The sequence below is a fragment of the Pogona vitticeps genome, chromosome 6, assembly GCF_051106095.1.
Source record: "Pogona vitticeps strain Pit_001003342236 chromosome 6, PviZW2.1, whole genome shotgun sequence".
In the NCBI taxonomy this organism is placed as follows: Eukaryota; Metazoa; Chordata; class Lepidosauria; order Squamata; family Agamidae; genus Pogona; species Pogona vitticeps.
This window is the reverse complement of record NC_135788.1, coordinates 67869334-67896892: the sequence shown is the minus strand read 5'-3', so window position 1 is coordinate 67896892 and position 27559 is coordinate 67869334. Positions and strand designations below refer to the sequence as shown.

The 27559-nt window shown below is 39.8% G+C and overlaps 1 protein-coding gene across 2 annotated transcripts in view; it reads left to right on the top strand.

Annotated features, from left to right (window-relative positions):
• The window catches only part of BMPER (BMP binding endothelial regulator), a 240960-nt gene that overhangs the window by 30978 nt on the left and 182423 nt on the right, over nt 1–27559 (top strand). For both annotated transcript variants that reach the window (XM_020788156.3, XM_073003797.2), the window contains exon 3: nt 11112–11211. In XM_020788156.3, coding sequence (XP_020643815.3) covers nt 11112–11211 — 100 coding nt within the window. The remainder of the gene's footprint in view (nt 1–11111; nt 11212–27559) is intronic.

The window sequence follows — 27559 nt, the reverse complement described above, 5'->3', positions numbered from 1 at the left end:
TACACAACTTTAACATCAACAGTGAAGAAATTGAAATAGAGATTTTGTATACTACATCGATCATCATTCCAAATGGAGACTGCAGCCAAGAAATCAGAAGAAGACTGAGATTCAGAGGGGCAGCAATGAAGGAACTAGAAAATATCATCCAGTGTAAGGATGTGTCACTGGAGATAAAGAGCAAAATCATCCACACACTTGGTTTTTTGGGGGTGGTGGTGGTGGTGGTAAAATTTTATTTAGAATATATCATTACAAAACAGACAAAGTGAAAACACTAACCTATCAATCACTACAAGACCAGGTAGATGAACAACAAAAGATAAAAGAAATAACCCACTACTAACTAAAACAATCCCTCCCCCCTTTTTGGGTCAGAGACTCCAACATCATTTGGATCTTGGATTTCTCCAATTGGTTTCCAGTGAGAACTAAGTACATAAAAAACCAAGTTTTGCTGTACACTTGTATCTTTTTCTGGGCCCAAAAATATATTAATTTCCAGCTTTGTTTTACATAGTTTTCTGAAAGTGTGTCTAGTTCTGCTATATTCCATAACTTCTTTAACAGCTCCTCTATCGTTGGTGTTTCTTCACTTTTCCATTTTTGGGGCCAGTGTAGCCTGACTGCTGTGAGTATGCATATTAGACAATATTTTATTTTCTCATCAATAATTTCTGGCATAATATTCAATAATGCTATTTCAGGTTTAATCTCTAATTTTTGTTGAGTAATTTCCTTTACTGTTTCCCACACCTGTGACCCACACACTTGTATTTCTGATCAACCTCTATAGGTGTGAGAGCTGGACAGTTAAGAAAGCTGACAGGACAAAAAAAATTGTTTGAAAAGTGGTGCTGGAGGAGAGCTTTGAGGATACCCAGGAATGTCTGAAAGATGAACAAGTGGGCCCTATATCAAATCAAGCTTGAACTATCTCTGAAGGCAAAATTGTGGAAACTGTAGCTGTCCCACTTTGGGTACATCATGAGAAGGAAGGGTTCTCTGGAAAAGACAACAATGCTGGGAAAGGTGGAAAGCAGTAGGAAAAGAGGAAGATCAAATATTAGATGGACTGATTCCCTAAAGGAACCACAGACTTGAGTCTATAAGACATGAACAGGGCTATTGAGGATGGGACAGTTTGGAGATCGCTCATTCATAGGGTCACCGTGAGTCAGAGGCAACTTGACAGCACATAAGAACAAGGGTGACTTTGGGTATTTGGACTAAACCCACTCTCAGAGAAACTGTTGTTTGATGAAGTTTTATGTCCTTAGTTTTACAATCCATCCAGGGCCTTGGAGGCTTGCATTTTGCATCATTGGGGCTACCCTAGATGAAACAATGATTTACCAACCCTGCTTAAGCTGAAGGGCAGAGAAGAGAGGGGTGAGTGGAATAATATTGAGAGAAATCTCCTTTCCCTCCACATCAAGTTTTACTGTTCATGACATTTCTGAAGATATAGTCTACATGGCCTGAATCATGTCAGACCATGACACTTTTCAAAGGATATTCTGGAATAGTTTAAAGTGTTGCATCTAGCTGGAGTAGAAAGTAGGCACAACTCCAAATTTTTAGTGGAACTACACATGCTTGTTTTAAGAGATGAATATTCAGTACATCTTTTGAAGTACAGAATGGGTAATGCAATATCTTCCTCAAGCCAGCTGTGTGTTGGCAGAAAATCATGTAAGTGTTCAACCTGTATAGACTACTTCATCAGGCAGGCTAGAAAGAGATAGAGGGTTTTGCATTTTAGTTATGCTTAATTAAATTTGGAGCTTTGGCAAGACGTTTTGGATAGTCAGAGACAGTAAAATAGTACATTTTATTGGTGTAATGTGTATGTTTTTGAGATATACAGGATTTCTCCTTATACCTGATACTGTATTCAGTAGCTACAGGCCACTATCAGTTGGAAGCAACCAAAATCTGCACCTGTATTCTAGAAGAAAAAACTGCATTGGTTGGTTGGGATGGAGGTGGGAGGAGTGAGGTAAGATCTAGGTAAGAGTGGATGGGTAATTAAGATGAGGCTTGGGCTGGGCCAGGAATAGGTTTGGAAAAGATTTGTGTTGTGTGAGAAAGTTAAGGAGAGGGAAGAAAGGAGAACAATGCATACAGACGAAGTAGAATAATGAGAAAGAGGAGGCAAAGGATTAGGAGTTTTTACACTTTCAAGGCTGCCAACTCCGACTCCAGCAGCTTTATGGGGCTGGGAGGGAGTCCACCTATTGACGGGGACGGCGCAATGCAGTCACGCAGCCCCCCTGTCCCCTCCCCTCCCCTCCCACTCCTTCCTTCCCTCTCTCCCCCTCTACTGTTGTGACGTGCCCCGGCCACATTCCGGCTGCAAGTGCCGGCAGTGTAACTTGAAATTTGGAATTTCTTTTAAAATAACAAATTGCACTGGGCCGCATTATGAGCTGACCTGGGCCTCTTGCGGCCCTCGGGCCGCAGGTTGGACAAGCCTGCTGTAGCGGAATGCAAAAAGGTGACGTCATTCCTGCCTGTCCATCACAGCAGCTAAGGGGGAGGAGCCAAGGATAGAGCAGGAGGGGTGGAGTTAGAGTGACAGTTAGGGGGTTGAAGAGAGACAGTTAGAGAGATAGAAAGAGTCAGGGACCAGAAGATGAAGAGAGAGTGTTAGGGTTTAGGAATTGATCTAAGGGGGTTAGGAGAGGAAATTGAAAAGTTTGAAACATATTGAACAAGCAAGAATGAATGTATAAACACTATCTGAGGGATATTGATTTAAAGCATACAACAATTCTGAATAAAAGTGATTGACTACATGATCTAATATACTTTTAACACCTGAAACAGTTATATTGTGATTTTCCTTTTGATTTGTTCAATAATAAAAGAATACTTAATTTAAAACCCCTGCTTCCTAAGTTATATGACCCTTTGGGGTGGCAGCTCCTGTGTGGGACATGAAGTGGTATTAGGAGAATATCTGGTGGCAGCAAAAAGGGCGTGTGTTCCTTTGTGGGGCCCAAACAAATAGAGGGGCCACAAAGGGTTGATCGCCACAGTGATAAAGACAACGTTTGTCATTGTTTTACATACAGAAGCCAGTTGGGCTCAAAATTATGTTACATTGACATGAGTGATAGGATGACATCCTCTACACATGAGCCAGCAGGTTTGTTCCAAGGCTACAAGACAAGCTGCATAGCCATCACACTTGTATATTTTGCAGGTAAGGTTGAGGACCTCAGAAGGAAGAATTTTGGGGAGGGAAATAGTGTGTCACTTTATCAAATGGTAGCACTGGTGCTGAATGATTTCCAATGTACAGTTGTTGAGAATTCTATGTCCTTCCTGTGAGGTAGTATCTCAGTTTCTTGTTTCTCTGAGCATAAAAGGAATTATACATTCAAAACTGGGCAAAGTTAAATGCATATGTATTCTCGAAGACTTTCACGGCCAGGATCTGATGGTTGTTGGGGGTTTTTCGGGCTCTTTGACTGTATTCTGAAGGTTGTTCTTCCTGACATTTCGCCAGTCTCTGTGGCTGGCATCTTCAGAGGACTGGAGTACGAACTCAGTCCACACAAAATGTCAGGAAGAACAACCTTCAGAACATGGCCAAACAGCCCGAAAAACCCACAACAACCATTAAATGCATATCTTTAGGTTAGCTTGTAGTTACCATGCAGAATGTGATTCTACTCTCATCCTTAACACCTCTTGGATGCTGACTGTATTACCACTGGTGCTGGAAGATGCTTCACTCTCCCTTACATCTCTTGCCAGTTTGTGAGCTTAAGTGAAGGATTCTTACTTCTTCTTTAGAGATAACTATACTAGAGAAGAGAAGAAGCCATGTAGTCCTTATAACTGGGGGGAAAGGAGTATTTGTGGAACTTTATTCCTATTTGTGTTTTCCTCAGGAATTGTGATGAGGCGAGTTTTTTTCAATTCTCAATTCTCAAGGCTAAGAACTGTGGATTTGGGCTCCATTATAGCATATAAAGGATGGTGCAGCAAACAGAGTAATGAACTAGGACTCTGGAGAACAGGATCAAATCCCCGCTGAGCCCTAGAAGCTCATGGGGAACTGGTAAAACTACTCCTTACATATCTCACTTACCTTGAGAGCCTTATTAGGACCGCTGTAAATTGGTTCCAACTTAATGGCATAGAACACATAGCATGTAAACATGTTTTAAAATATCACACTCAAGATTATCTCATTAGATTGCATATATTTGGGTGAGAAGTAGCTACATTTGTATAATTTTTGTTTCTTTGTAATTTTGTACAATGCTGTAAATAAACATCTTGAATGAAACACATTCACTTTCATTTGTTTCTTACGCATCAAAAATGTCCACTCCTTGCCTGCTTTTAGAACAAAAGACTGTAGTCACTGGTGAAGAACACACACACAGTACTCTAGTTGTTCTGTTCAGAAGTAGCTATGGATGAATCCATGCTTAGTATGTTTAATCAAGAATAGCACTACAATTGGGTAGGAATTATGTCCCTGCAACTACTTAATGTCAAAACTGCTTCAGGACAAAGCTATTTTTGGAGTGATGTTCAGAGTATTCAGTATTGTGCACCCAATGGAAGCGGTACTCTACAAGTGACCTAAGACAGATTAGAACCGTATTCAGCCGTATATCCCTCACATGTGAGGGGAAGAATAGGACCATACTTGCTGGCCTTCTTTCCCAGTTTTGCCCTCACTTCCCCCACCATCCACATACTGGGGAGGAGGTCTGGAGAAAGAGAGCTTGCCTTTCACATACAGGTTTCTTTGTTTTGTTTTTAAGGAATGTATTAATATTTACCCTACAGCAAATATATCTTGTGACAATACATAATACGTATAACAAATCTGAAAAAATATCTATGTAGTAAATAAAACAGCACAGCACAGTAATACAAAGAACTGAAATGAAGAAACAGGTAAAAATAGGCATTTACATTTAAAACTTCAAAAATAAAACATATAAAATTCAATAAGATGAAAACAAGCCTAAAATGAAACTTTCAGTTTCTGTGACTGGGAGAGAGAATGACGCATCAGGCTTATAAACAGGAGGAATGAAGAAATGAAATTAGGAGCCCCTGTCCTTTTAAAGTTTGATTGATAAACATCATTGCTTGTTATAGGTCCCTCTTTATGTTAACATCTGGTTTCAGGTACTTAACCTATATTGCCTTTCTTCTGTGAAGATTTAGCTCATTAGCCAGCACAGATATCTTAAATGAAAACTGAGAGATGTCATAGAATTAAAATAAAAGGGGTGAGTCATGTGGCCACTACAAAAAGCATTGTAATGGAAGAGAGCAACAAAAATATATATCACATTAAAGCCTGTGAGCACGACAGAGCCATTTGTTTAGCTCTGAAATGATGTGCCAGGTGGAACCCTGGAGAGGGCTTGCTGTCCAAGGTATTTTCGGATCAGTAGTGCCCCAAAGGAAGTTTCCCTGCCTCTGAGTAGTCCATAAATGGAAGAGAGTTGCTGTTGAAAGAGCCAGTTCTCAGCTAGTTACCTTTTTATACCTTAGTGTTGATTTGAGGCTTAGATCATGCATGGTTCTAAATCCTACTGGGAACCTATATGTGTAGAATCATTCCCCCCTTTTAAACCTTCACATCCTATTACTCAGCAGGGCAGCCAGGCCATGTGGGATGTGGTGGTAAAGCTGATGTCAGCAAAGGCAGACGATGCAGGAACTCAAGCATTCGAGGATGAATGGTTGAGTTTATGGCCATGGCATGAGCGCTGCTCGTGTGTGTGCGTGTGTGTGTGTGTGTGTTGTGTGTGTGTGTGTGTGTGTGTGTGTGTGTGTGTGTGTGTGTGTGAGAGAGAGAGAGAGAGAGAGAGAGAGAGAGAGAGAGAGAGAGACTTCTTTAGCTCTTTGTAGTGTTCAGTTCTAGCCTGGCATAGTTCACACAGTGTTGTAGCTTGATGATTCCGTGCTTAAATTAATTGGAGGTTTGTCAGTTTATCATGCAGAGAAAGCAGAAAACCTAGGTTTGATTTGGTCCTTCATTTTATGAAGTTTTCAATTTGGAATAATTTTATTGAAATATAATTTGATGTAGTCCAATAAGAAACTAGAAGTAATCCGTAATTGCCTAGATACAGGAGTTAACCTAACAAGGGTTTAACAGTGTGCTCTTGGTGATGCAAAGGCACTTTCAGGCTGTACCCTGTGTCTGAGGACTATATCCACATGATACTGAAATTGCTGAGTCCATAGCTCCCAGTTTTGATATAGTTTCCTGTGTGTCTGATCCTGAAAGTGTGGTTAAATGTTGTATCTGTTGCAAAATTCCTGAACCTTGTAAGTGTACTGAATATACTGCTCCATGATTTTCGGAAAATGTACAAACTATGGTGCAATAAGTTAGCCTTTTGATTTATCTTTTTTTTAATGCTCGCTATGGTAATCAGATCAAGAAGCACCCATTGTGAATTATGATATATGACTTAGGGAACATAGGGTTGAAATATGACTTAGGGAACATAGGGTTGAAGAAGCAGATCAGCTATCTGTGTTTGAGACCACACAAGGATTATCTTCCTTATCTGACCAGAGATACTGTAGTTCCTTATCTTGAACCACAACAGGATGCTAATCCTTTTCTCTGGAATTTCCCTATCTTGCTCACACTCTTTCTTACAGAACAAACTGTTGGTTTTGCAGTGTTTTCTGTGTTTTAATCCCACCCCCACCCCATTTGATTTGTGGCGATTTCTGGCTTGTAAAATGCATATAGAGTTCCACCCTGTCCATTGTGAAAAAACAAAGCAAGAGCTTTCAGGAGTTCCGTATCTTTAAAAAAGCACTGCTTCACTGTCAAAAAAGAAAAAGAGAGAGAGAGAGTTACTTTTAGTTAAAGATGTCTGCTCCTTATGGGAACAGAAATTAACATGAGCATTTCATAGAGAGGAGAAATTATAAATTTACTTCCCAACATAATTTAATAGGAAGCAAAGTGGAGTGAATTACAAAGCAATAATATTTATTTTAAAATGGGCAATGTTCTCTGCCATGCATGGGTGGAAGATCTCTGGTACTCCAGATTTTCTTGGACCACAGATCCTATAATCCTTTATCATTGGCACAGAGGCTGGGGATTCTGGAAGTAATAGTCCAAAACATCTGAAGTCCCAACAGTTTGCCACCCCTACCATTTTCTTGTGTCTAGGTGTCATGAATGGATTTTTATTATGAAGAAGAGAACTGAGAATTAATGTAATGATCTATTAAATGTGATGCAGAGTCTCTATTTTAATTCTTCTTCCAATTAGTTTTGCTGGAAGAGAAGACCCTGCATCCTGAGTACAGTATTGCTAATGACCAGTCAGATGGTCTGTATGCTAAACATGCATGCCAAAGGTATTTGTCATATTTTATGGGAGGGGTAGAGATGATTTTTTGAAATAGGTTGATGATTTAGTTTTAGCCATTAAAAAGGCAATAACCACAACTGCACAAATACTGATTTTCTGCAGTACAAACTGAACGTCCACAAGATTGGACTTCTGAAGCTTGCTGTGAATCTTTTTGCACATGATATTTTTTACCTCTCTGTCCCATTCCCCTTTTTGAAATGGTGCACTGTTGCTTTCTGCTGTCATATCAGAGAAGCTGAAATTGACTCTGACATTACTTAGCAGTCTTTTTCAGAATATGCTGTGTCTGCACTGAGCCAATTCATAAATGCAGAGAAGCTGTAAAGATGAGCAACTGTCCATATAACCCCGATTTATGATTCCGCGTTTGCAACTCTATAGTAGAGTAAAACAGCCAGAAGAACAAATGAGTGAATCATTTTGACAACAGAACTTATTCTGACAGCAGCTGATCTTCTGCTTGAGAACTCAAATTCTTGCTGCTCATACTTTATAGTCACTGCTGTTGAAATAATTGCAGATTTGGCCTGGTAAGATGGCAATGAATAATGTTTTATAATAAAACAGGCATGAACTGCAGAAGGAACAAGAAAGAGTTTGATAGTTGGAAAGGTGTTTTTCTTTCTTTCAAAAAACCCAAGAGGCTCATATATAGTGAAAACATTGAAGTATCTCTCAGAAGTACCTTGGTCTAGGTCACAGGAAACAAAGAAAAGGTTAAAAGGCTCTTCATTACTTTTATGATTCACATTCTTCTTCCTCCTTTGATTCTCCCTCTTCCTTGCCCTTCTAATTATGCCACATGATCTCCTAAGGTGGACAGTGGCATCTGGGCTTCTGTGTCATGTAATGGACTAAACCAGTAATTATAGGTGGTGCTTGCTGAAGAGTGCAATCCTGTATGCTGTTTTTAAGAAAGGAATTTCCAGCAGTAAAATTTTATTTCTAAAAGCAAATGATGCAAAGCTAGTTTGGGACACAGTGATGAGAGAGGCTTAAAAGTCTGAAGATACTATTGACCTTCTTCTTCTTCTTGCTATAAGTTTGTAGATTTGCAGCTGTCTCTTGCCCTTTTCTCTGGCTTCTGTTTACGGAAAGCAAGCTGAATCACACAAGGAATTGCTGTGCGATAACCTGGTTTTAAGTTTAGATTTACACTGAGGAAAATTACAGAGCACTTAAATAGAAGGGGCACAGTTCAAATAAGATACAACACATTTAGGTTTGTGAATGGCCTGGTTAGGATGCAGTGCTAAGACATAGCTTGGTGTTATGAAACTGAACTACGCCAAGTCTCAGATTTGCACAAGTCCCCTTCATCTTGGGCACAGCAGAGAGATGGTGGAAACATTTATATCCATTTTATATTAACTGCCATTCTCTATGTTTTCTGAACTCAAACAAATCGTGATTAATCTTAACTATGCTGAAAGAACACAACTTCAAACAATAGTTTATAGTGCTAGCTTCTTTTAACTAACATAGTTAAGATAAATGATGGTTTAGAGTTCAGACAACATCCTAAGGTACAGTTAATTGAAAATGAAGTGGAAACTATCTGATGTCCTAATGGCTGTTTCAGAAGGGGGGGAATGTGATGTGTATTCTTATACAGTGGTGCCTCAACTTACAAACATTCCTACTTACGACCATTTTGAGTTACAACCAGCTTCGGCTGCAAAATTTGGCTTCTACTTGTGACCGGGGCTTCTACTTATGAACAGAAAAAGGCAGGGGAAAAAGGTGGGAAATTCAAATTTCCAACTGTAGGTGGCAACGAGGCTGCTTCTTTGTAGCTCTTTCACCCCAGCAGTTAGAGAATGTGCGTCGGAAGAGGCTTGGGACTTCCTCGCTTCTGCTTCTGAGTGAGCGTATGTGTGTGTGTTTGCAGGGAGGCTTTGGGCTGCCTGGTAAGGTAAGGTGCTGTTTTCTGCTTTTTAAAAACTGTTCTGGGTGTTTTGGCAGTGTGGTTTTGGGCTGGGGGGTTACGTTTCTGTGTTGTGATGGGTCTTAGGGGGTTTGGTTGCTTTTGGGTTTTTCTCCCCCATTTCCAATGGTTCTTGGGGGTTTGTTTGTTTTTTGGCTTCCACCCCATTTCCGATGGTTCTTGGGGGGTTTGGTTGCTTTTTGGTTTTTTCAGCATTTCCAAAGGGTCCTGCATACTTCCCTTGCTTTTTCCTTTGCTTTCTTTGCATTTCTGACCTGCCCCCTTTGTTCTCTGTGCATTTCCAATCTGCTCTGTTTGTGTTCTGTGCATTTCCAATGGGTCTTGCATGCTGAATTACTTTTCTCCCCCCCCCCCTTTGCCTGGAAGGGATTACTGTATTTTTCTGTCTATAAGATGATACTTTTTCCTAAAACCATTACCCTAAAAATTAAGGGGCGTCTTTTACATAGAAGTAAGCTGAGATAGCTGAAGAGAGAACAAAATGGCACGTACCTTGCCTCCCTAAACAGTCTTGCTTCAGCACGAGATTTAGTTTCCTGCAGTCAAGAGACTTAGCTTCTTCCAATCACAAGCCTTATGGAACTGATGTCAGCTGACCCTGAACAAACCAATTGGAACACACCTTGGAGGCGGAGCCTGCAGGCTCAAGATTCAACTGAGACAAAATGTCTGAAGTTCTGAGCTCAGAGGCTGAATCCTCAAACATAAGTTTTCTTAAATTTGGGGTTTGAGGTGGCATCTTATAAATGGGGGCATGTTATAAATGGAAAAATACAGTAATCACATTTCCAATGAGTCTTGCAGTGATTTATTTGGTGATTTTTTTTCCTTTGGCCAGAATGGATTAATTGCATTTCAGTGCATTCCTATGCAAAATGGTGCTTCGAGTTACGACCATTTCAAATTATGTCCATCTTCTGGAACGGATTATGGTCGTAAATTGAGGCACCACTGTAGAGTTAAATCCTGGTTTAGGATTACAAAAAGGGAGTGGTTAACAAATGTTTATTTTGTTACTGTTGAAATCAGTGGATAGAGAATTTGTGGCCTTCCAAATGCTGTTCGACTGCATTTGCCAGGATTCCTCATCATGCACTATGCTGACTGGAGGTGATGAGAGTTGCAACTTGACAACTGTAAGGGACAACTGTAGGGCCATACATTACTATGAGCTGAGTTATACAATTTTTATCCCACCGTTCAGCATTGTTTGGTTTTCCTTGGTTAGTAATTGTGCATGCAGATATGCATTTGCATGTACTTTAAATGCAGTTCATTGAATCCATCTCAGTCTTTATTTTGGTTGAAAATTTAGACTTTCATTATTTTTTTAAACCCTAACTAATATGCAGACCTGTTGAACATTCATGGCTAAATATTTTTGTTCACACAAGGAAGTCCTGGAGCAGGTATCCTAAAAGTTCCTGCTTCAGTTTACACAAATATTATCATTTCTATAGTATACAGTACTAGAAAGTAACATTAGCATGAAACGAGTCACATGTTTCCTTTGGCGTAACTTTATCTAGGTTCAGTCTCCTTTCAAAAGTTGCCACTGCTCCCCCTTTCTGCTCAATTTTTCATCTTTCCTTGGCTGCATATGTGTCACAAGGGAGAAACTGTGTCTGTTTGTATGAAGATCTAATAATGCCCTCTCTGTACGTATTCCAAATATCTCTTGTCAAACGGAGGGAAACTTTCCAAATCTGACTTCATAGTGTGCTTTCTGATACTAGATTTCTTTTTCTGTCTTCCCTCCCTCCCAGAACAAGGAAGTGACTTGCAAGCGAGAGAAGTGTCCAGTACTTTCAAAGGAGTGTGCTCTAGTCGTAAAGCAGAGAGGAACCTGCTGTGAACGCTGCAAAGGTGTAGTGGTCTTTATTCTTCTCTTGACGTTTAAGAACAATGTTATTGCATGAGGGTTTGAGAGAAGGAATATCAAAGCGATAGTTTGCCTACATCAGGGGTCAGGGAACTTTTTTACCTTTTACCCCCCAAAAAATTTATATACGCTGACATTACCCCCTTGATTCGAAAGGAAGGAAATCATACATTATTTGAATTAAAAATATTATTGAATCTACACAGGCTGTGTACCGAACTAGCAGGATGCACCAAATTTGATAAAGATGTGCACTATTTTTGCTGGAACACATTGCACTCCAGCCATGGTGTGGTATAGGGAGTCGTAAGGTGTCAAACGTGCCTAGCAAGTTGCAATAAATTTTTGCTAGCTTGCAGAGGATCATTAGTGGCTGCTAGAGTGGTGCTAGCAATGACATGCTTGCTAGAGACAGCCAACGCAGAATTGGGGGTGGGGGGTTCCCTACCACTTTAATCATTCTGTGTGTGGTGTGCAAAAAGGAACAAACCAGGCTAAAGGTCATGTCACCCACCCTGGTGCCACAGCCCAATATCAAAGGACCAGTGTGCTTTTTTTATCATCATCAATGGAAAACTTAGCAGTGGTCAGAGGATTGGAAAAGATCAGTCTACATCCCAGTCCCAAAGAAGGGCAGTGCCAAAGAATGCTCTAACTACCATACAATTGCACTTATTTCACACGCTCGTGAAGTTATGCTCAAAATCCTAAAAGGTAGGCTTCAGCAGTACATGGACCGAGAACTCCCACAAGTACAAGCTGGATTTCGAAGGGGCAGAGGAACTAGAGACCAAATTGCTAACATGCGCTGGATTATGGAGAAAGCCAGAGAGTTCCAGAAAAAAAAATCTACTTCTGCTTCATTGACTATGCAAAAGCATGGCAGAAAGTGAGGAGGAATTAAAGAACCTCTTAATGAGGGTGAAAGAGGAGAGTGCAAAAAATGGTCTGAAGCTCAACATCAAAAAAAGGAAGATCATGGCCACTGGTCCCATCACCTCCTGGCAAATAGAAGGGGAAGAAATGGAGGCAGTGACAGATTTCACTTTCTTGGGCTCCATGATCACTGCAGATGGAGACAGCAGCCGCGAAATTCAAAGATGCCTGCCTCTTGAGAGGAAAGCAATGATAAACCTTGACAGCACCTTAAAAAGCCACCCTTTTCCCCCCACCTTAATTCAGTTTCTCTTTTGCTTGCTTGCCTGTTCATTTTCAGTTCTGAGTAGTCTCTCTCTCTCTCTCTCTGTCACACACACACACACACACACACATCCACCCTCCCTCCCTCCCTCCCTTTTGTACATTTAAATGAGCTTGATGAAGTCCTTGGTGTCTCGCACCTTTCTTTCTTCCCTCCTTCCCTTGGTTGCTCCTTTCCCTCCTGCTGCTTCTTTGCAGTCACTTCCGGAGGAAGCAGTCATTCAGAAGCCCCGGATTGGCTGATTGCCCGGGCTAATCCCCAGCTGCAACCAATTAGGGAAGCTTATCTCCCCGATCTCTGAACAAACGCAACATTTAGAAGTGCCCTGCTGCAACGAAGGAAGTAACAGGGCGAGGTGGTTTACAATTAAGGCTTTGGCTGCAAAGGGTGGGGGTGGGAGGGAAGGGGGTTGCAGCCTGCTCATTACCCCCAGGATTTTCTCTTTTACCCCATTTGGGGTAATTTTCCCCTGTTCTCCGACCTATGGCCTACATACTAAGGCTGTGACTACATAGTCACATAATGCAGGATTTACTGTGGGTGTAAAATGGATGAAATTGCATTTTACTTACTGATCACATGACACAAACACCAATTTGAATCAGTCCAGTCCTTTTTTGCTCCCACCCTAGCATGTTTTCCACTGTGTGTTGGGAGCCCTGCATTGGGGGCTTCTCCTTTTTTGAAGTGGGAGTGATGGGATCAGTTGCTTTGTTCTTAAAAAGGATGAAGTAATCACTGTGGGTGGTGTTCTAGTGATATGTTTAAGTTGGGTGTTCTGTTTTGGCCAGCAAGGACATGCACCCTCATGATGTTTCTCCCTAGTTGTCCCAAAGTATTTTCAATTTTTTAAAAAACAAACTACTGAGTTTTGTGCTAGATTACCTTATCACTATATTGATATATTAGTTTAGCATGAGATCACCTCTGCACTGACAAAAAAAGAAGATAACATTTGATATGAAATAGAAACAACTCTGATGAACTGTAGCAGACCACTGTGTTTTTGCTGTATATGTGCATGTGTTTGTACATCATGGATAATTTTATAAACTGAGGGGGCAGTGTGGATACCAGTGCCCCAACAACTGCAGTATACGTGTGATCACCTAATCCAAGCTGAAGCATAAAAAAGGCTGCAAATCAAGCCGCAGCAGTGTTGTTACAGTGTGGTTGCAGCCTGAGAGAGACATACATGCAGCCAAAGTCTATAAAGCCTCTCCAGCAGGACTCATTCATTTATCTCTCTTTTAACTAATAAGTTTAAAAATGGAGCACAAAATATTGAATGAGTACTTGCTTATTTTTCCAATGGTGTAAAATATGTCCTTGGATCTTATATGTGGCATTGCTGTTACTGGTCTGTTTACAATATGCTTTGTCTTTCATATAGCAAGGGTCTCCAAACTTTTCAGTATGAGGGCCACATCATATATTTTATACATTTTTGAGGGCCGAAGGGGGGACAGTTTTATAATGAATGAATAAGTTTTATTTGGATCAACAAAACTTGTACTTGTATACTAAAATATTAATGGGAATGATGGAACGCTTTGTTTAATTTCAAAAGATTGCCAAACTGAGGTTTCAAGTTTGAGGAGCCAATTATTAGACTGGACTGTAGATGCTCATCAGATAAACTTGCTCAATAGTTGAACTTCACATACTTCATTCTTGAAAAGGTTTGTTCACACAGGTCACACATCTTTGAGGTCAGCCAACGGAAGAGGGTTCTACTTATGGAAAGACACTTCTGTCAAATCCTAATCCATTACATCTATTGCATCTTTTGAACTGGAACTGCATTACAACCAAGCAATCATATTATACATGTTTATTTATTCATTTACTCTATATTATTTGATTTATATGGCACCCTGTTAATACATGCACTACTCTGAATGGTTTATGAGTCAAAAATTGCAAGTTTCAAAGACCCTAGATGACAATACATATAATATGGCAATTTAAAAGAGATAGAGAAATCAAAAAAAGAAAAAAAAGATTTTTTTTATATTAACAGCAACTGGAACTCAATCGTTAAATTGTCCTATCAGTTTCAATAAGAATGATGTCCCATTAACATTAACTGACTGGAGTTGAGGTACTAAATTCAAATTTAGTTTCTACTAGAATAAACCTTATGAAATGAATAGAACTTAATAGTCAACACTAATTTTTCAATAAATAAGTCTACTGGAAATAAAATTGTATTTAGGCAAATGGATCTGGTATAGGGCCACTACTTTGGTGTTAGTAACAATAACAGTGTGTGATTGTATTCAGATTTACTTTTAAGATCATTTTAAAAAGAGCAAATTTCTAATTAAATACTTTTTAAAAATATGATCTAATTTTCTTAAATTCTATATCTTAAAATGTTTTTAAATGATCAGAATTTATCCATCCTTCCTTACTGCAAGTGCCTCAAACCCAACAAATCATTTCCCACCACTCCCCACTCCCCTTTCTGCCTAAATAACAGTTGTGAGACCATATATCCAGCCTCACTTTCTTGCCCTGTCTAAAATCTTTTCTTTTCAGGGCTCTGAAATACATCTGTTCACCAGCTCAAACAAAGAGGACGACATTTGATAACATCCATGGTACTAGGATGGGAAGCGATACAAAGGGAAGGGAAGGGAGACAGGAAATAATTGACCAAGGATATATTGCAAGCAAAACCACTGCTTTGAGGAGACAAATGAAATTTAATTGTATTAATTCAGATGAAGGAGGACTGAAATTGATGGAAGAAATATCAATAATTTAAGATATTCAGATGACGCTATATTGCAGTTACAAAGCATCAGTGACTTGAAATAACTTTAAATAAGAAGGTGCAAAAGCAAGACTACAGTTGATTATTAAGAAGACAAAAACAAAGTCTACTATACAGTGTAGAGTATTTCTATATCCACGTTTTCCAGGATGAGGGGCCTTGAAACCTATTCCCCGCAGATACTATGGTCCTACTGATTTTTATCTATCACTGTCTGCCCTTTGGGGTTTTCATTTTGGTTGTAAAAACAGGATGAAGACATTGCAATGTGGGAAAAAATGACATAGAATATCTCATATCCATTTTCTGACTGGCCATTTCCCCCCTCACACTTCTAGTCTGCTTCTATAAGCTTTTGAAAACTTCACAGCATAGTCACCCCAAAAGGCATTTCTCTGCTTAAATAAACCTGGACCCATGATAGCCAATTTCCCCCCCTCCCACTCATTGTAATTAAACGGCCATTGTTCTAAACGTTAATGAGGCATTAAAATCAGGCTACCAAAAGTCCCAAAGGCTTCTGTGAGAGGGTTGAAGCCAGACCCGGTTGGGCAATCCAGCTCCCTTTCCCTTCCCTCTCCAGGATAGCTGCTTGCCTTCCACCTCACATTTTCCATGAGAGCCCTCCTCCCACCCATTTCCATCCAACAGCTGTTTGTTTCTGTTGAGGGCATGTGGAGGCACCGTGCGTGCCCCCCCCCCCAGTATGTGCCTTTCTGGCCATTCATTGGAGGCCCTCTTGCAGCCATTCAGGCAAATCACCTGTGGCCATGAGAGAGGGGGTGTGGATGTTTGCCTTCAACCATGCAGCCTGGTGATATCAAGCTGAAGAACTGCAAATTGGTAGGATGCCATCCTACAACTTAACCATGGTCTGTTTATTATACTTAAGACAATCCTACAGAAACATGTTCCGGCAGTTTGAGTCTATAGAGCATATATAGTTATAATTACAAATTAGCTGTCAGAAATGGCTTCACAATGAGACGACTTCTGTATTGCTATCTATCTTATGTAATGTAGATAGATTAATCTATAGGCAGATAGAAAGATAAATGACATGACATGACAAGGCAGGCAGGCAAGCAGGCAGACAGATGTGGTCCCAAACCTGTTGTTGATGGAGTGCTGCTCCCACTATTCTCAGTTATGGGTCACTATGACTAGGGACAATAGGCTGATTTCGTAGTCCAGCAGCTGCAGACTCAAGGTTGAGAACAATTAGTCTATAGGTGCTCCTAATCAAGGACATTAAATTTGAGTCTTGTGGATTTCCATGTTTCAGTATTTGGGAACATGGAACTGAAGTGTGGGGACTTTCAGTATGATGGCATTGTGTTGGAAGTAATCATAGGAAATCAGCACTAAAATGGCATATTTTCTGTGTAGGGTTTATTGGAAAGGGCATGAAGCTGCACGTAATTTGGCAGTTTCCTGCACAGAGCAACAGCTGGAGGGGGAGAAGCTGTCCCACTGCAGTTGATTTTTTTCGTCATTCTTGTCAGAAGGCATATGTGTGGTACAGCTACATAGTACCACTTTGTGCTGCCATCATATAGTCACTTGCAGGGTTGGGATGCTGTGCTCACTGATTTGCATTCCTTGCAGAGCGAACACTTTTCTTTTACTACTCATGTTGCTACTGCCTTCTCATTGGGGAGAGGAAATGGCTATAGCCTTAGCCGTGGTCTCCCTTCATAGCCAGGGCAGTTGAGGGGACGGACCCTAGCACACTGCTGCCACTTCTTTCCCTACCAGTTGGGCAGGGGGGAGAATGGGATGGCTGCAGTTTCTCCTCTTCATGTAATGTACAGGAGCACCACCACTACCATGGCATGATGCTGGGATCTCTGTTGCTGGCATAGAGCTGTTGGAGAATTTGGACCAGTTTTGCTGAAGAATGCTCATTTCCTTTAGATAAGCCTGCAATTGTAATTGATGGCCAGTGCTGCTGTGTTAAGGTTATATTTCTCTGACCTACAAGTGCCTCTTTCATGTAAATGTAAGCAAGATGACTGAATGATCAAAATCAATGTCAAAATGGCCAAAACATTCAATTTCAGTGGGGGTTGAATAATTTTGAACACAACTGTAAGATTCCCTTTTTGCTAAAGACCAGCAACAACGTTTAGCAGAGCTTTATTTGGGAAGATCATTAATTCATATTTTAAAAACATATTATAGCAGCAGCCGGGTAGGTGGGGCTCGTCAGCCATGGAAGGCAGCCCATCTACGTAGGAGAAGGAAAACTCCGATTTCAAACCTCCACTGCCTTGTGGCTATATCCATTCATGGAAAAGGCTTCAGGAGTTAACCTCAAGGCAAAATCCGGAGCTGGAGTCCCGAAGGCAGCATGTGTCGTTCTGCCAACTCCTGCGACATTGCTGGAACCAGTTGTATTGGCTCTTGCCTTTCCATTGGATCATTTCAGCAATGTGGAGAGGGGGGATCTGCTGCTTGGGTAACAGCCTATCCTCCATATTACCTTAACCGGGCTTCATGCTCTGGAGAGGACACTCCTCGATTCAGAGCATGTTACCATAGTCTCTTGAGACTGAAGGATGCCTATGCTATGCTATGCTGCTGTGTTGCTAGGTTTGCTCTTAATTGCTGCAAGAGTCAGAGCGAGAGTCAGTGTCACCATTGCCAGCAAATTATATCATGATTCATTATCAATGGTGGGGGAATATATATTATTATTTGTAGAATGGCATTCCTGGCTCTATGGAATATCTGAGAGTAAATAACAGTCAACTGACAACTGCCATATTACAGCTGTGCAAGAGTGCGGTGATGATATTGTGTGGCAGAGCATATCATCATTCAACTATGCAATTCTAAAAATGGGGGCAGCTAAAACAAACAATGATCACTTTTAAACTAGGCTCCAGTTCAGCACCAAATTTGGCACTATTGCAGCAACCAAGCTGCTCTTGCTCTGTGTCAAACTTGGGGAGGTCTGGACAAATGGTTTTCACGTTGTTATTATTATTATTTTTAAATAAAGCTGCTTCCCCCATGCAAAAATAAGCAACCTTAAACATCCCCAGATTTAAAATAGAACAAATACAGTAAATTGAAAAGATCTATATTGCTTATCATGAAAAAAATGGTTGGCCACACCATCCTAACTGTTCTTAGTTCTGCCTTTCCCAAGAAACTGTATCATGTATTCATCTTTTGGGATCCCCTAGCGCTGGGTAGTTCTATGTGAAGGAAGTTTCTCGTGGAATTTGTGACTGGTGTACGTATACTTAAACTTCCATTTTAAAGTGCCAGGAAATTCGATTAGTAAAAAAACCACTGGTGTATGAATGTGAAATATTGTGCTTCTCTATCCACAATTCAGAACATCACGAAATGGCCTGATAGTGATGAACAATATCATGCTCACATTTCCAGAAGGAAAAAGAATGCCAAATTTTACATAGCCAAAGGCAGCCTGAATGTTGACAATACCGATGTCAGGAATCAAGATGGTGTACAGGATACCCTTTTGTGCTCACTAGCATTCACAAAGAGACATCAAGGAGGAAAAAAACCCAGAACCTGACTCCTTTTTTAATCAGTTAACTGTGAATCGTCCAAACACAAAGCAATCATCAGGGCTTTTTTTTCAACAAGTTTTCTTGTGGAAAAGAAATATTGGAAAATATTGATTATTATCATCAAGAGCTGTGGTGAAACCTCTGCTTTGGGAGGCAGGGCAATTTACAGGGGTTTATTAATCCAGGTGGTTTATTGGTCACACTCTTGAGTGAACTGGCCCTTGAGCTGTGCAGATGGGCATGGAGAAAGGTGGTTTTGATGTCATATTTGGATCTTGGATTTTGCAGATTCCGATAATGGAGGTGTTTCCTCTTTCTTCTCACCTCCACTAGGGACCTTCCTTTTCTTTGATGAAGAATGATACCAGCTGAACTTGATCTTTGCTGCTGTTCTTGTTTTTGAATCTGTATGTTGCCAATGTTTCAAACACAAGGTGACAATTCATAAATTCTTGTATTAAGGAGGCAGGAAGAATAATTGAGAGTATTTGAAGTTCCATTCATCTGGATGTAGAGTAGCAACTCAGTAAATACAGAAAGCAGGGGCACATTTGTGTCAGTGGATGTCAGGAACATCTAGGAAACTCACTATGCTAAGCAACAGGATTTCAGCCATTAAACCTTTTTCAAAAATAACTATATTTTACCGATATATATATAAAATATACACTCACAGTAACAGCAATGACCAAAAAAATTCTACAAATTTACATAGATAGTAGATATTCTAGTTCTATATGAAAATGCATTTCAGAAGAAAATGCCCACGTTCTATGGCCTCTTTTTCATTCATTTACTTCAGACCTATAGATATTATTCTAAACGGCCAATTAATGGAGAAGCAAGTTATAGAAAACATTAATGTTGTTATTCTGTTCAACCTGCCAATAAACTTGTTCTTAACAGGCACCACTCTGTATTAAATCACTATATTGCTGTATTGTAATCTGGCATACTTCGTTATATTTGTAAAACTGTTAACGGGTAGCTGAAAAGTGCTCCAGACATGAATAAAGTAACCTAAGGAGAGGGTGCATTAAGATGTATTATGGGGAGCTCTGGTAGTACAGTATTGGGGGGGGGAACCTTGAAAGGTTAGGAAAACAGAATATGCTATAATTCTGACAGATGGGCTGGGTATGTATTTTTTTTTTCCTGGATGCATAAAAGCATTTGAGGGATGATCTGTTTATGCTTTTTTTCCGACATGCACATTGACAGAAATCACACTTTTATGGATCCAGACTGCTAAACCAACCTGAGAGAACAAAATTACGTAAAATGCGGCTTATAAAACAAAGACATATATGTGCAGCATCCACCACCTCTTTTCTTAGTGACAGTTAACTTAAGTTGTGTACATTTAAAATATGCACAGGGCATTTGTTTTAATTATACTGTCTCATGGGCTACTCTCTCAGTTGTTGATCATTTGTTGATTAGGTCTGGATCCACTTAGCTGTTGCAGCCTGTGGCACTGGGTGCTTACAGGTCATTCACTCGATACTGATTACATTTTAAAGAGTAAATATGTCATTGGAGAATTAGATGGTATATTACTAAACTGTACTTTGTCTTTTAAGCTCAATAGCCAGTATCCTATTTGGAGTCTATTCATTGTGTAAGCATTTTCTGGCTTGGGCAGACACCCTGCCATCTAGCTAATCTTTCATTCCGTGCAAGACCTGTCATGCGACAGTGAGCCTGTTAGTGCAGGGAGATCACTAACGTGCTTGCCCTTTTGAAATCACATGATGCAATGGGATCCTGGCCATAAACTATTTCATTTATTTTTTAAAAAATAGATATATCTTGCTTTTCTTATGCAATCTGAATGACTTCATTATATTACAGATTTTGTATTCTGCAAGTGTTTCTACATGGTTATCTATTCCCTTTCTTCAGTGCAGACACAAAGGGTGTATTCCTCCAGATGTTGTCAGTCTACAGCTCCTATTGTGCATCACCATTTGCCATGCTGGCTACAGCTGATAGGAACTGCAGTCCAACAACATCTGGAGGACCACATGTTGCTCCTCCCTGATCTAGGTTTTGCTTTCATGCCTTTGAGATGATTGCTGAAAACTGCCAAAGGCATCTCATAATTATGGCAGTGTGTCAAGCCTAGGAAGGAAAGGAATTCTGAAGGAATTCATTCGATGGATTCAGAGAACCTCACATACCTAGAACAATTACAGTGTGGGAGGCTTTGTGTGAGCTGTAAAATCTCGCCAGTGACTAAGAACAGCAGCTATGCTTACCAAAATAATCCAAATCAACTGCGTTTCTGAAATTGCTATGCAAAGAGTGTCATTTTAATTGGATAAGATTTGGAATCTATTTAGATCTTTTGGACATAGCATGTGAAAGAAATTAAAGTTGTAGTTTGGTTAGTCATCTTAGAGTTTCTCCATTGTCTTGCTTGAAAACTTTCTTAAGGGTGACTTTGACCATAAAGTAGGTCCACTGAAACCCAATACACAAACAGCCTGCATTGTAGCAAGGACGTATTCAGCTGAGATTGGGTTTGGGAATTGCTTTTACTGTCAGTACTCAAACCTCATGCTAGAAAACACTAAATAACAATTTTAAAAGAGTTCCTTAAGCATGTGGAGCAGGGGATTTGTTCTCCATGGGTGCAAGTTTGCCACATTTGGAGAATTCAACCCTCCCCGCACCATTTAAAATAGGATTAAAAACATTATTTTGGCCACTATAAGTCACAAAGCTGATTGTCAGCTTTTTTTAAAAAAATGACCCAATTTTTCTTTTAAAAAGCTAGTGAGTTGGGGTTTATGGGATCATATGTAACCCCTGCTTCTCTAGATATTGCCCACCTTTAAGGTTCCCTCTAAGGGGCACACTGCATGTGTGACTCTGCCATCCTCTGCTCAGGGCTCCTCCTCCTCCACACACCCACAGCGATAATTTTCATCCCCTTTGGTTCTGGTCACGACAGAAGCACAGGCAGGTGTGGTAGTTTGGAATCATGTGTGCATAGGGGCAAAGTCGCATGCACAAGGGGCATGAAAATTGGAGTGAACATTGCCCACTTTGATGTGAATAGTGAAATATTTCTAGTGATAGTGTTTTATTTACAACCTTGCATGCTGTCTCTAGTTTGTGTTGGAAGAGACTTTACTGGGTTAGTATCTACCAAGCACTAACCAATCATTTTTTCTAGTTTTTTAATTCCGAAAGAGCCCTAGTCTCCTATTGTTCTCTTACATCAGTTCGTTGCAGTTGTTTTGTTGTTGATCTGTTCAGTTGATCGCTGGTATAAGTATGTGCAATAAAAAAGCAGTTTTTAATATCAAGGAACTGTAAGTCAAGAAATGTTTTTTATTATTTCTTCTACAAATGTCTCAGAGTGAGTTAATAAGACTTTAAGTGTCAGTTAATGAGAAAGGAGTATACTCTAGGGAACTCATACTGTAGCTCAGTGGTTGGGGGACAGGGGTAAATTACCCCAAATGGGGTAAAAGGGAAAATCCTGGGGGTAAGGAGCAGAGCGTTACCCCCACCCCGACCCTCTGCAGCCAAATTTTCTTGGTTGCAGCAGGGCACTTGTAAATCCTCCTTTCTTTCAGAGATTGGAGATAAGCCTGCTTGATTGGTTACAGCTGTGGAATAGCCCCGGGCCATCAAACAATGGGGGGGCTTCTGAATGACTGCTTCCTCTGGAGATGACTGCAAACAAGCAGGAGGAGGGAAAGGATCAAGTTAACGAGGGAAGGAGGGAAGGAAGGTGTAAGAAACCAAGGGCTTCATCAAGCTTATTTAAATGTATATAGAAAATGTATGGAGAAAATGGAGGGAAGGAGGGAGGGTGGGTGGAGTTGTGTGTGTGTGTGTGTGTGTGTGTGTGTATGTGTGTGTGTGTGTGTGTGTGTGTGTGTGAGTGAGTGAGTGAGAGAGACTGACTCAAAACTATGAAAAAGAACAGCCAAGCAAAACAGAAGGCTTGAATTAAGGCAGTAGGAAGGGTGGCTTTTTAAGATGCAGTCTAAGTTTTTCATTGCTTTCCTCCCAAGAAGCAGGCATCTTTGAATTTTGTGGCTACGGTCACCATCTGCAGTGATCATGGAGCCCAAGAAAGTAAAATTTGTCACTGCCTCCATATTTTCCCCTTCTGTTTGCCAGGAGGTGATGGGACCAGTGGCCATGATCTTGGTTTATTTTTGTTTTTTGTTTTTGATATTGAGCTTCAGACAATTTTTTGTGCTCTTCTCTTTCACCCTCATTAAGAGGTTCTTTAATTCCTCCTCACTTTCTGTCATGCTTTTGCGTAGTCAATGAAGCAGAAGTAGATGTTTTTCTGGAACTCTCTGGCTTTCTCCATAATCCAGCGCATGTTAGCAACTTGGTCTCTAGTTCCTCTGCCCCTTCAAAATCCAGCTTGCACTTCTGGGAGTTCTCGATCCACATCCTGCTGAAGCCTGCCTTGGAGGATTTCGAACATAACCTTGCTAGCGTGTGAAATGAGTGCAATTGTACGGTAGTTGGAGCATTCTTTGGTACTGCCCTTCTTTAGGACTGGGATGTAGACTGATCTTTTCCAGTCCTCTGGCCACTGCTGAGTTTTCCATTGATGATGATAAAAAAAGTGTGCTGGTCCTTTGATGTTGGGCTGTGGCACCAGGGTGAGTGACATGACTTTTAGCCTGGTTTGTTCCTTTTTGCACATCACACACAGAATGATTAAAGTGGTAGGAAAAGCCCCGCCCCCCAAACTCTGCGTTGGCTGTCTCTACCAAGCATGTCATTGCTAGCACCACTCTGGGAGCCATTGATGATGATTAAATCCTCTGCGAGCTAGCAAAAATTTAATGCAACTTGTTAGGCACATTGGACACCTTGCTAGTCCCTATACTACCCTTTGGCTTGTGTGCAATGTGTTCTAGCAAAAATAGTGCACATCTTTATTAAATTTGTGCATCCTGATAGTTCGGTACATAGCCTGGCAGCCATTGATACTGATGATATATCCTGCTAGTTTGGTACACAGTCTGTGTAGATTCAATAAGATTTTAAATTCAAATAATGTATGATTTCCTTCCTTTCAAATCAAGGGGATAATGTCAGCGTATATAAATTTTTTGGGGGGTAAAAGGTAAAAAAGTTCCCTTACCCCTGTTGTAGCTATTGTCCTCTGTGGGTCTCTTTACATCTACTGTGTATCAAAAGGCATTTTTCAAGAAATTCAAAAGTGGCCAGGCATGGCCAGCCTTAAAATAAATATTATTTTGGCTGAAGACTGCTTTTGGTGCTCCCATCAGTTTAGTAGGGTGGCCAGAGTGTTCTTCTGGTGGTTGTAGTGTTTAAAATGCTCAGTGAATTTACCTAAAAACAAAGTTCTCTCCTACTGAATTTTATAATGTCCATTAAACAAATTGCATGAAACAGGAAATGGAGAGAAGGCAATCTAAAGGTAAGTGCTGGACACTTGCTTCTGCAACGAGGTTCACTACTGAAGTCGGTAACAATTTATAGATCTTGGGAAGAGAAAGCTTAGTTCTCATGAACCAAGAAGGTTTTTTAAAAAATATACATTTGTGGAAGTGTGGAATGCTTTCTCAGCCCAGGGCAAATTCCATGGTATTGATTAGGTCTAGAATGGCGATAGAGTTAGAAATTGGATTAATGTACTTATCTGGTATGTGGTGACCCCAATGAGGATTCCAGTCGTCTCCTGCCACAAGAGTGTGGCTAATCTACTGACAGTAAAAGTATGCCTGTTCTGCTTCTCTGCATTGAGATGCACCAAAAAAACAAAACAAAACAAAACAAAAACAAAAACAAAAGCAGCACTGCAGGTTTTCCATTCAAATGTGTTACATTCTGTGGTATTTGGGGTGGGGGTGGGCTCTCCAATGGCATATTGTAGTACATTTGATAAGATGCTACTGTATTTTGTCTTAGCTCATTTTTGTTTGTTTGGTTGTAAAAACAGTAACAACAAAAACTCTATGTGGCGATTTTCTGAAACCTGGGAACGGTGTTTGCAACTGAGTTACAATACTGCAGTCCACCCCACACACATTGCATTTCTGGTATTATGTGAATTGTACCACAAAATATGCCCCTATTGCACAAGAGCAAGTACTTTAATGAGAGATCTTAAAACAGTAATAAACGAACATCTGTGCTTTACATCTGTGATTTACCAACTAAAAAATCAATAAATCTGTTGCATTGGCAGCATGCGTCTGAGTTACATATATTTGATACAGTGTGGAATAGACCCACTGGTGGCAGCGTAAAAAGAGTAAACACATCCAGAGGGTGGATGTGAGTGTTTGGGGAGAACAAACAAGGGACATTGAGTGGATGTGACAAAGTTCTTAAGTACATTAAGAACTGTATATCATTATACAGTTCTTAATGCACTTTGAAACATGCTTTTATACCTTCTTGTACATACAGTTGTAGCAGTAGGGAAAACATGCCTTTTCCCATCCCACATTTATTCGATATAGTTAATCAAAACATATGAGATCACAGATTGTTATAGAAATGGATTTGGCAGCCTTTCCTTATTTAGTTGGACAGAGATATGTCATTTTAATTTTGGATCTGTCTCCATCTATAACAATATATATTTGCTTTCTGAATAATAGTTTGTTATTAGTGGATTGGAGATGGATAAGGTACATTTATGATAACTGTGAGCCATACTCTGTTCTTGTTTCCAAAGTACATCTTCCATTGATACCAATATTAGTATGGAGCAAAGATCATTCTCAAGAACCACAAAAACATGGACTTGGATGTCGTCTCCAATTATGTAGTCTAATTCTCTCTTGTTTGGCAAGACTTTCTAGATCAGGGAACCCAGCCTTTCTGCAGGGACAAGCGTTATATTTTTTTGTTGTTGATATATTGGAGCTTTTTTCCTGCACTCTCCATATGACTGCATTCAACTTACAGTTGTTTTCTAAATACCCAGAAAACCTAAGTCAATTTAATACCGCAAACTTCAAATGCTTTGTTAGTTATTCCCTCTTTACAGAGGAGAGCTAGTTAGAAGGGATGTCAAAACATCCTAGTCCAGCTCGCTGCTGGTGGATGAAATCTTTTATTGTATCATCCTTGATAGGTGGCCATCCAGTTTCTGCTTAGAGATATGTGGCAAAGGAAAGCCCACCATCTTCTGGGGCAGTCTATTCCACTGTCACATAGGGAAATAGCTTGTACTATTAGGAAATCCTTGATGTTCATTTGAAACCTGTGTTCTTGTCATTTAAACCCATTCGTTCAGGTCATACTCTGGAGCAACAGACTAAACATTTTCTCCATCTATGTGAGAGCCCTTCAGATTTTTGAAGATGGCTATAACATAGCTGCTTATCTCTTCTGCCGACTAAATGTATCTGACTTTTTCAACCGCTCTTCATAAGACCTGGCCTTCAAATTAGTATTGTTTTAGTATTAGTATTCAGTTTATTCGTAAACTACCATACTTTAATAACAGTTGAAATGGTGTAAAACAATATATATTCTGATATTTGTTATAATTCAAGTTACAAATTGTTTTACACCTTTTCAGCTGTTATTAATGAATGGTAGTTTATATATGTGTGTGTGTGAGATTATTATGATGTTTACTATGAATGGTGTGGTATAAAAAATCAAAGTTCTTTTGCATTTCTCAAAAGGCCTTTTTTGAGTTAGTAGAAAGTCTTCTACTAATAATCACAGATGTATTCCAAATCTGAATTTTCGTGCTAATGGGTCCGTTTAAGGTGAAAGGTAGGGTAAATATATATATATATTTTTACCCCACCTTTCTCATATACATATATTAAACAATTTTTTTTACCCCACCTTTCTCATATACATATATTAATGCATGTTCCTAGTTGAATAGGGCCCTTTTCTAAATTTCTCTTTCTGGATTTGTGCAGTTATGCAAAATGTATTTAAATCTGAACACACCTGCTGGGTGACTTGGCATCTGTGTAATGTAATCTTGATTCTCTTGAACTCTTTGAACTTTATTTATTTATTTATTTATTTATTTATTTATTTATTTATTTATTTATTTATTTATTTACTTACTTACTTACTTAATTACTTACTTACTTACTTACTTACCATTAAGAAAACACATTTTAATATGAATTCAAAGTTTCATTTGAGAGGGTGCGCCCAATTTGAATATTTCTTCTGGGGCAAAAGAGAATTTAGTGTTCCGGAACATCTTGTACTCTAGTCTAATTCACTATACTTGCACCTTCTGCATCCTCTTTCTGCTGTCACTAAAGCTTTTATCTGATTTTTTTTTCTTTGGGCATAGTGAAAGGAGCAAAGGAACTTTATTGCTGACTCAATATGAGAAGGTTCACTGTCTAAATACTATATTCTATTTTTCACCACTGGTCCCTTTCTAAGCGGGACCAGCAGTGGTGAAGTACTCATCCCCTCTGTCTTGTTGAAAAGGATCCCAAGGGAATCTTGGAACCTGAGATAATGGAAATAGGTCATTTTTAATTAAGGATAAAAGGATATGGCTAAGGACATCATTGTCTTTACACATGTGGAGATGATTATGATGTTTGCTTTGAATGGTGTTTTTCAGAAAAATCTACTTATTCTTTGTACCCACAGAAACTTTTTTTTTAAATGGAGAAAGTACAAGAGGAAAATAAAAAGGAATCCTTTGCTGTAGGAAATATGGGTTATAGAACTACAGTATGTTACCATAAGGTTTGCTTCCTAGGAGCATGGAAAATGACTTGTACATAAAATTCTTGCAAACTACAAAACGTAGGCATGTTCAACTATTTCTTTTGTGCTGT